We start from the raw sequence: 9,823 nt of genomic DNA, 5'->3' as shown, positions 1-9,823 counted from the left end.
ATATATATGGAACTGTGAGATCTTTAATATACAATGGAGCCCATAAATAAGGAACTGTAGTAATCCAGTCCTGTCCTCGAAGTTTTTATATTCTTCAAAAATCTGCGCAATTACTCGTCAATTTGAGGCAGGTGTGTTGGACCAAGGACACATAGAAAACCTTCAGGTATATAGAGACAAGCTGAGCAGATATTAAACCTGAGATAAAATATGGTGTGAGTATATTTTTCTGTTTGACTCTCACACTGTTTGACAGCAGGTGTAATTATGTACTGGTGAACAGAGTTGTGGTTTCCAGCAAAGCTCCCAGATAAGACTTCTTTGCTTCTTTTTTTTTTTTTTTTTTTTTTTTTTTTATATATTGTGTTCTCTCTTTTTTATTCTAATCAACCCCTTGCTAAACCATACAGCTCACTTCAAATGTAACAGTATAAAAATCTCTTTATGGAAATCCTTAATTCACCGGAATTAAGCTTCTTTGATTGCTGCAGTTGAACTATTAATAAGGAGGGTGACGCCCCGGCTCTTGTGTCATATCCCACTGCTGCCCAGAAGTCCAAATCCATTCTGGAGCGACAAGGCACAATGACTGGCGGCATCGCGGGACTGGAGAGGTTCGACAGTCCGGGAAAGGGACGAGGTCTCCGCGTAACCAGACCTTTTAAAGTCGGGGAGCTCCTTTTTTCCTGCCCGGCGTATTCATTCGTGCTATCGGTCAAAGAAAGAGGCTGCTGTTGCGAGTTCTGCTTCACCAGGTGAAATAAAAGCCCTGAAATTTCCTGGGACAACCTCATACCAGTTGTCTAACTCGCATCCTCACACAACTTTTGTTGTTGCCTGTGACAGTCAGTGATGTAGTATAGCTGAATATTCTGCAACTCTACAGTAGGTTATATTTCTTATTAGTAATTAGCCCTTAAAGGCCCAACACATGAAAGAAAAATGGTGAGAAAAGTCCCTTTTTTGTATGAGGTATTTATCTGTCCCTTTAACAAAATCTAAAAGAAAGTAACAACATATTTTAGATATATTTAGATATATGTGATATGTCCACATTCTTCTTGTATGTCTACATTCTTCTGGTGCTTTCTTGTGTCCATTAAGGGATTAAAGACAAAGTCAGATTGTGTTCAACAGGATTTTGAGCAAGGTTTTTGCCACAAAGTGATATTTCAGAAATTGTATATGTCATATGAAATTTTTTATGGGTTAAAGCTTTTTGTTTCTCCAAATCTGATTTAGCCCCGGTGCAAGAGGGAGGAAGGAGTGCTACCGAGGTCAATTTTAGCGATTAAAAGCCACACATGGCTCTGTAAAACTGTCTCCCCCTAAAATCTATTTTGGTTATGCCTGTGGCTCATCTTTCTGGGTGATGCTTAGATATCTTTTTTCACAAACCTACTAACCCCCTCATGGAGAATATGAATGGCACCATAATGATATTCTTATCTATTTCATGGAAAGATATGGCTGGGGTTAATTAGAGAGCTCAGTCAATAGTCGACTGGTGAGTTCACCAGTGATCCTGAAGTTAATTGTACAGCTTAAGCAAATATATTTGTTCAGGTTCATTAGGAATGACTCACACTGAAGCTATATTTGTCCTGCAAAGTGAGTCAGGTTATGTCAGTTTTAGTATTGTAGTCCAGACATAAACTTGCCTCGAAGGATTTTACACTCTGTTTATCACACAAAACCTCCAGCCTCAAACCTTTGGCTTGCAGCAATGTGTTGTGTCCAGTTTGCATTTACAGTTGGAGGAGCTTGACCATGACGATCACAGGGATTTGTGCTACATACCACCAGACCATTTTTATCTTGGCTTGTTTGATGAAAATAGCTCTGATTCAGTATTTGACCAGATTGCAATAGAATTATAATTTGAAATAAGATTAATCATTGTGTTACAAAGACAGCTGGTCGGTCATAAGGTCAGCTCTATTAATACATCAGAATGTTTGGAAGTCCTTCATTGCTATCAGTTACTGCAGGCCAGCAGCAACTGCTGTTTCTTATCTCAGGCAGGCCTCAGAAGCAGGACATCTTAACGCCCATGCACACACTCCACACAGCTAGATACTGTTTCACAACCAGACATACTACACATACTTTGGCTTGGAGGTTCTCATCCAAATAGTTTGATGTGTTTAGTGTGTTTGATGTTTAGCTGTTGTTTCTCTGTTGTAACAGATTTTATCTATGTGTGAAGTTTTTTTCAGTAACTACTTAATGAAACTCTACATGTCATCCAGAAGCTAATTAAACTTTTGATTTTTAGGAAAGAAGGCTTGGCAAGATGTGGGAAGTGCAAGAAAGCTTTTTACTGCAATGTAAAGTGCCAGGTACAAAATATCGTGGAACTATATCTGTGGGAATTTTTAATGGTTGATGTCAACTAGGTTAGGATTTTAATGCCCCTCTTAATTTGCATCCTAACAATACTATTGATCTTCTCACATCATGTTACTTTATAATTTATGTCAGTTCACTGATTCCTGCCATTTGCCATGCAGCTCATAATGCAGCTGGTGTGGTGTTATCCTTTCCATTGACGCTCCCGCAAACATTTTTAAAAACTAGTGCGAGTGACAAAAAGTGTCTAAGTTTACGGAATTTCGTTCATTTTGTATTTCCGTGTCTAAACAGTTTGCAGCGCAACATGATTGTAGTCATACTTAAACCTTTCATTTTTTTCTGACTGCATTTGTTTCGCTGTGAGCTAAACTAAATTAAAGTTGGAATCTATGTCAATCCAAGCAAAAGGGATCATTGATAATGAGTAATGTACTTTAATTTTTTTGTATAAAACACTAAGTGTGCATACGGTGTTGTTTATAAAGTCAGGAAACTTGGTCTTTGCCATCAGTGAACAAATCAGTCTACATGTTGATAGGGCAATGGGGTGATTTAAGGAAAATAGTGTCATTTAGGAGGTCTTCTGCTGTGATCACAAACTGAATACTTCTCTCCACTAAGTGAAATCAGGTTTCAGTTTAAACTAAAAGCCCTCTTTTGACTGTTTAAATTCATCTGAAGAAAGGAGATTGGGCCATGCACAAGCTGGAGTGTTCAGCAATGAATGCATTTGGAGAGAACTGGTGGCCATCAGAGACGACCCGCCTCGTGGCCCGGATCCTCACTAAGAAGGTTTGACACTAAATCAAAGTTGGTGTATTTCTGGAATAGTGTTTAGTACATACTGTGGTAAACATGGCTATTCTCAGCAGAAAATGCAAAGAGATAAATGTGTGTCTGAGAAGATGATGCACATAGGAGAGATGCAGTCACGTGAGTAATCGCTCATTTATAGCATGAGATTAAACTTGTGCACGATTATTTTTTCCATTGCAATAACTTTTTTCTGGCAATTGATTGGCAGGACCAGAGAGATCCCCATAGAAAGTGTATGTGCAGTGTTTTATAAAGAACTGGATGTCATATCTTAAAACATGAAATTGAGCGAAGTATGGAAGACCCCCAGATATTTTATATATGTATGTATGTGTGTGTGTGTGTGTGTGTGTGTGTGTGTGTGTGTGTGTGTGTGTGTGTGTGTGTGTGTATATATATATATATATATATATATATATATATATATATATATATATATATATATCCTATAGATGTGGGACAAATAACATGTGAATAAAGGAGGTAAAAGCCCTTCTTGACACTTGACTGCATGGGAGCATGTAAAGTTGTTTGCCAGTTGCTTTATTTATCCCACAGGGAAGATGTAATTATGTTGTAGTTTTTTGGTTTTTTTTATCTGTTAATTGTTTTTGCTGTTTTTTAAATTAGAATGAGCTGATAATTAATGACAGCCATTCTATGGTTTAAAATCATAAAATTTTCTGGGTTTTAACTTTACTTTAAATTCAATATGTGGCACAGGCTAAATTTAGACAATTCTGTACATGACTAATGGTAATTTATGGGGTGCTGCTTCAGTCACTCCAGTCTCTACACCTCACATACAGATCTTTACAGCTTGGTCCAAACGCAGTTTTGCTATGATAAAGAAAAGTATTTAAGAAAGAAAATGGTGAAACTGCAGCTACAAAAAGCTAACTGCTGTCTGGTAAAGATGGAAAACTGAAATTGGTAAACTTAGTTTGGTATAGTGAGGAGATGACCAGTGTGTTTGTGCGTGATATGGCAAAGCACAAAGACTGTGTGAGTTCTTATATTATTTCTTATCAGACTTGTAATTAATCTAAAAAACAAACTCTAATTGTGGTACAGTCATTAATGGCCTCAATATCCTGTGAACATTCAGGGCTATTTTCCTCCCTCTAAATGAAGAATAATGGGAGGAAGAAAGCTGCATTGAAGCTGGCTGTATGTTAGCTTCGTTATGGGGTATTCTATTATAAACTTTAGGTAAGGTTATTCTACAACCTCACCCATGCTGAAACTTTGGTGGTCTGTGTGAAACTCAATGTTGACTGGTGACAAAAAAAAAAATAGTGTTATTGTCAAGTACCACATGTGGTCATTAAATTTTGCATCCTTTGGCTTCAACTCCACATCTCTGAAACTTCTGGAGGACAGATGATGATTTTGAAGGAGTGTGCTGTGCATAGTACCAGTCTGAATTCCCCACAGTTGTCCAGTTTATTGAGATCCAGTGGCTTTTGTGGCCACATAATTTAATTGACAACCATTTTACATTGATCAAGTCCTGCAGCAGCATCAAGCGTCCTGTGGGTGTGGCCATTTAACACAGACTTGTTGTGTCCTTTGCATGTAAAGTCACATGTACTCCCAAAGCATGCCACCCACTTGCGTACTGCTGTTAAAAAAGAAAGTACTACTTTATTTGAATAGGCAAATATTAGCAATTGATATCAATGTTTCACCCTAGCAATAGTTTTAATGCATGCAGTTTGTAACAAAACAGACAAAAAGGCCTTTTTGAACAGTAGCATGAAATCCAAACCTTTTTCTCCCCTGACTATAACAGATGTGGAGGATGAAGATAATGAGAAAAGAGAGCGAACAGAGGCAGATATTGCTGGACTGCATCGCTTTTACTCCAAACACGTAGAGTTTCCTGACCACAAAGACCTGCTAACACTCTTTTCTCAGGTACCACACGCACGTACACACACAGTGACTTTCTTAGATACTGGATTTTTTTTTCTAACAAATAAGAGTTCTTTTTTTTTGTCGCTCTTACATGTGTTTTTTTTAACAGGTTGCTTGCAATGGTTTTACTATTGAGGACGATGAACTTTCCCACATGGGAACTGCAGTCTACCCAGAGTGAGGAGATCTCACGTGTGTGTTTATGAACAGTTTTATGAATGCAGAAACATGGCGAGAACACTTTGGGAACACGTAATCACCCTAATACAGTCATTCCACATTACACAAAAGACTCTGAAAGCTACAATTAGCCATGTTTGTTTGATATAAAGATCAGTAGTCAGAACAAAATATACTACATCCAGAGGAGCCATTCTGTCTACTCTCACTGTATTATCTTGTTCAGTTGGTCTTTTAATGATAAAAATGGTTTTAAAATTGTCTTTTGAAGTTTGGGTTCCCTTTCTTTTGCTCTTTGTTGAACTATTTCCAGTCACACAGATTATAAAACAGTTACTGACTTTTTTCAGGGAACCTCCAGACCTAAATGCGGTCGCAGGTTAACACCGCTTAGAGCAGTGATGTTACTGTATTTAGAAAAACTATCCCATGCTTCTTCTATTTGATTCATTTAAAGAGTGGTAAAGGAGAGTGCCATTTCTATTTTTATCTCTTCATTTTTCTTCGTGTCTGTCTCTCCCTACAGTGTGGCATTAATAAACCACAGCTGCCTTCCCAGCGTCATTGTCACATATAACACGACGTCAGCTGAGATTCGGGCAGTGCAGGACATGAAACCGGGAGATGAAGTGAGGAAAAGACCACTGGGATCTTGTCCTTTGTTGTATTTCTAGTGTGCAAAGGAGTGAGCTATGCTTCTTGTGCTCTGAATGACAGCCTGTTAATAATATGATGTGTCTGAGTTCCGCCTATTTCTTTCTTTCTTAATGAAAGATAAATAATCTGTATGAAAGTAATTAGGAACTAGTAATGCTTAATGTTGCTCTCAGTTAATTAATGACTGCTTGTTCATGTTTTTCATTATTTTTTGTTAACTGATCAAATTAGTGACATGAATTCGAGGTCAATAATTTGAGCAAATACTAAGGAAATAACCTGAAAGGCATTATAATTGAGAGAGTATCTGACCTGATGCTTGTATGGAACGAATGAAAGGCAGAGACAGGCATGTGAAGAGGTGAGTAGTGAACCACGGTACTGCTGATGTGCAGTAAAAGGTCAATGACAAGTTCACTCATGAACATTGTAAAGACAGCAGGGTGCCTGCGTGTGTTTGTTTGTGCTTTTAGTGCAAATGTAGCCACTGATTTGAGCGGGGTTATTTTCAACATATGTGGAATGACAAACTATTTGGCAGCAGACAAGAGGAAGAGTGTCAAGGAAAGAGAATGCCTTATTTTTTTTATATGTAGGCTATTTGTTTTTTAATCCCTTTTTAGGTGCTCATCAGCTACATAGACCTCCTCTATCCAACAGATGACCGCATTAACATGCTGAGAGACATTTATTACTTCACCTGCAACTGCTCAGAGTGCAAAAACAAGTCTAAAGTAAGCTCCAATAGTAATAGTAAAGTAAGCCCCAAAGGCTGAGTGTTTTGTTTGCATGCTACCCTGCAAGCTTATCTAGAATTTGTTATTCATAAGTTCAGTTTAAAACAGCTTCTTATAGATTGCTCGACTGACATGCTCTGTCTTCTGTCCATCTTTAGGATAAGGCAAAGTTGAAAGTACGGACGCAGACTGAGCCCATCGAGCCACAGGTCATCAGCAACATGGTGCGCTATGCCAGGAAGACTATCAAGGAGTTCCGGGAACTCAAGCATGTTAAAAATATCCTCTCATGCCAATTCATGTTATCATCATTTGTGTTTTACAACTCATCTCCACTCAAAAAAATGAAGTAGATACAAGAAGGAAAGGAAGAAAATTAAATGTGTCTAATTTTAAGTCAGTTGTAATTCAATACTTCAGTTTCTTTCATACTTTATAACACTCTAGCACTCACTTTGGACACTTTAGTATTCAGCTGTGTAGCTCACTGGACTCTAAACTGTATATATAACTAACTATAATCAGATCATAACTTTCTGACTATGAAGTTCATTTTCAGCTCAGCTCTTGTGGTTGCAGCCTTGACTTGTTAGCACCTCCCAGTGAGCTGCTGGAGATGTGTGAACAGAGCTTGGAGGTAATGGGGGCTGTCTTTGATGATTCCAATGTGTACATGCTCCACATGATGTACCAGGCCATGGGAGTTTGTATTTACATGCAAGATGCAGACGGAGCCATCAGATATGGAGAGAAGATCCTCAAACCTTACAGGTACCAAGAAAGCACAAGAGCTTCTTGAACAAAACATCAGTTTTCATAATGTTCTGATTTTGGTAAGAAATTATTCATTTGATGTTGATCTGCTTAAATCTGCTCAGTCAGATTTGTAAAAGAAAAAAAATACAATAATGAGTTTATTTTACAAAACATATAGTAATCTGTGGATTAAAGTCTGGATAATTCTCTTTTTTGTGGGAAAAAGTTGTTCCACAGGAAATTATGTTAATATAATGTAACTGAGGAAATGTCATGGTGATACTTATTAGACAAAAATATCCCAACAAATTCAGAACATCTGCAATTTAAAGAAAAGAAAAAAAGCTATAATGGCCAAATCTAAAGGCTATTATTAGACTGCATTTACAACAAGTAGAGCAGTAAAAAGAACGAAGCAACTCCTCTCTTACCATATGTATTTTATTCATTTTTTACATTATTTTGATTAATAAATGTCATTGTGACACTCTATATTGACCTGTTCAAAACTGTATAGATACTGGAAGATATTTAGTGTAACAGTGTGTTTTGACTCATTTTGACACCTTTTATCAAAAATATTTTAAATGTCACATGGCAGCATGATATTGTGGCAAAAATACATCTACAACATTTCTAGATGTACTTTATTTTGTTAAAAGATAGTATTTGAGCTGCTTTTTTAAAAAATAAGAATTGATTTTTTTTAAAAACTATACTGATTGGTTTTTCTGTAAAATAGCTTTTTTTTTTATGATTTATGCAAAACATGTGTGGTCTTTGTCTATTGCAGCATTCTGTATCCACCCTATTCCTTAAATGTGTCATCAATGTATCTGAAGATGGGCAGAATCTATATGCAGGTGGAAAGGCCCTCTGCAGGCATCAGTGCTCTCAAGAAGGTAAATACACATGCAGAGCTTCAAAACAGATAAGGAAATAATGCATATGCTTCGATATGTTGGAAAATTACATTTGTTTTTGTATAAACAGGCAATGGCTATAATGGAGGTGGCTCACGGGAAGAATCATCGATACCTCACAGAGCTGCGCAAAGAGATCGCACAAAAGTAATCAGACCTAATCCCTGTGGACTGCATACACTCTTGTAACAGTGCGCTTTGTCGAACTTTGGCTTTTTCTTTTCACTTTTTGTAACAGAGAGCGCATGTGTGTTTTATTGCACATTTTTGATTAGATTTTCTGATTCATATTTTTGTAACATGCAAAACATTCAGTAGTTGTGAACAGTGCTTTTTCTTATAAATGACATTGTTGACAAGGTGATGGAGAATTCTTTTGCTAAAAGCAACTTCATTTTGACTTGTGACTGACATGATAGCTGCACCCTGTTATTCATCAGAGTGAAGTTGTTTACAAATGTGTGCAGGAGGTCAATGCAAGAAAACTCATGTCATCCAACTGGACAGCTGCCTTCACCACAAGGGGGCTGTGGAAGCTGCACAATGTGCCCCCATCACAGAGGACAGTTGGAACACTGCATTTAACACCTCATTTGTCTGTTCAGCACTAATTAGTTTTTAATGCTGTCAGAAATATACACATTTTAACCAAGCTAAAAGAAAATGACGCAGAAAAGATTATTTTGAGACCACAATCTTAAAGAAAATAAGGCTTTAATTGCATAACAAGCAAGTACAACAGCTTCATACATGTCTGGGGGGAGGAAACAAGACTTTATGCACTCAAAATGCATATACAAAACATATGTACACATTTACTGAAATGTATTTGGGGTTTCTGCCACAAAAGAAAGCCAAACGGGAGAAAAGTTAAATTCAAACTGTGGAATGCCATGTGAGAAAATACTGTTTCAGAGAACATAAGTGCATAAAGCTTAGATTTATCTAAGAAAATATACTGAAATATATACATTGAGATATAAAAATGCATGCATAGTTTATGTTGCGGTATTTTAAGGGTACCAAGTCAAGAAAAGACCATTAAAAATGCTTTTGCATGCCAATTATGTACAGAGTTTCATTGTATATGGTTAAAAAAAAGTAGAACTAGTATAAAATGTAAAAAGTTTGGGGTATATTTTAAAAAAAAAAAAAGATGTGGGAATACTGTTAGCTATTGAGTTTTGATCAGTATATTAAAAATGAAAGTGTGCGTCTTTTTTCGGAGCATAGTCTGTTAAAAGAGGGATTTTTTAAACAAAGAAAATCTTAGGTTTCTGTCAAATCCAAACCTAAGAGTTAGGTTAAGGATGTGAGGATTTAATTGAGAAGTGACTGAAAAATTTGATCTCTGGAGGCACAGAATAATAAGCATCTCCATGTTACACATTCAATAAGGCACAATGATACAATATATACAGCATTTACTGTATAAAAATTATATGCTTTCTCCAGTTAGGAGACTGGAAAATGGTAAGT

The 9,823-nt window shown here is 36.9% G+C and overlaps 1 protein-coding gene across 2 annotated transcripts; it reads left to right on the top strand.

Annotated features, from left to right (window-relative positions):
• Positions 1–561: 561 nt before the first annotated feature.
• On the top strand, positions 562–8,708 carry smyd2b (SET and MYND domain containing 2b). Of its 2 annotated transcripts, none has more exons than XM_079255882.1 (12): positions 562–755; positions 2,279–2,342; positions 3,037–3,147; positions 3,228–3,288; positions 4,967–5,091; positions 5,201–5,268; positions 5,798–5,900; positions 6,552–6,662; positions 6,824–6,944; positions 7,262–7,436; positions 8,215–8,323; positions 8,415–8,708. In XM_079255882.1, the coding sequence occupies exons 1-12, from the start codon at positions 586–588 to the stop codon at positions 8,493–8,495; spliced, it is 1,299 nt and encodes a 432-aa protein (XP_079112008.1). In that variant the 5' UTR covers positions 562–585; the 3' UTR covers positions 8,496–8,708. The 2 variants fall into 2 exon arrangements, with proteins under 2 accessions (XP_079112008.1, XP_079112007.1); XM_079255881.1 differs by having other exon boundaries at positions 3,225–3,288.
• The last annotated feature ends 1,115 nt before the right edge of the window (positions 8,709–9,823 follow it).

This window comes from Telmatherina bonti, assembly GCF_933228915.1.
Source record: "Telmatherina bonti genome assembly, chromosome: 16".
Lineage (NCBI taxonomy): Eukaryota > Metazoa > Chordata > Actinopteri > Atheriniformes > Telmatherinidae > Telmatherina > Telmatherina bonti.
The sequence above is the reverse complement of the archived record's forward strand: the minus strand, read 5'-3'. Positions and strand labels throughout refer to the sequence as shown.

Excerpts from the sequence above, each read along its gene's own strand:
- smyd2b (XM_079255881.1), top strand. The coding sequence starts at position 586 with ATGACTGGCGGCATCGCGGGACTGGAGAGGTTCGACAGTCCGGGAAAG. Across the intron at positions 5,901-6,551 it reads ACATGAAACCGGGAGATGAA|GTGCTCATCAGCTACATAGA; the intron begins GTGAGGAAAAGA and ends ATCCCTTTTTAG. Across the intron at positions 7,437-8,214 it reads AAGATCCTCAAACCTTACAG|CATTCTGTATCCACCCTATT; the intron begins GTACCAAGAAAG and ends TGTCTATTGCAG.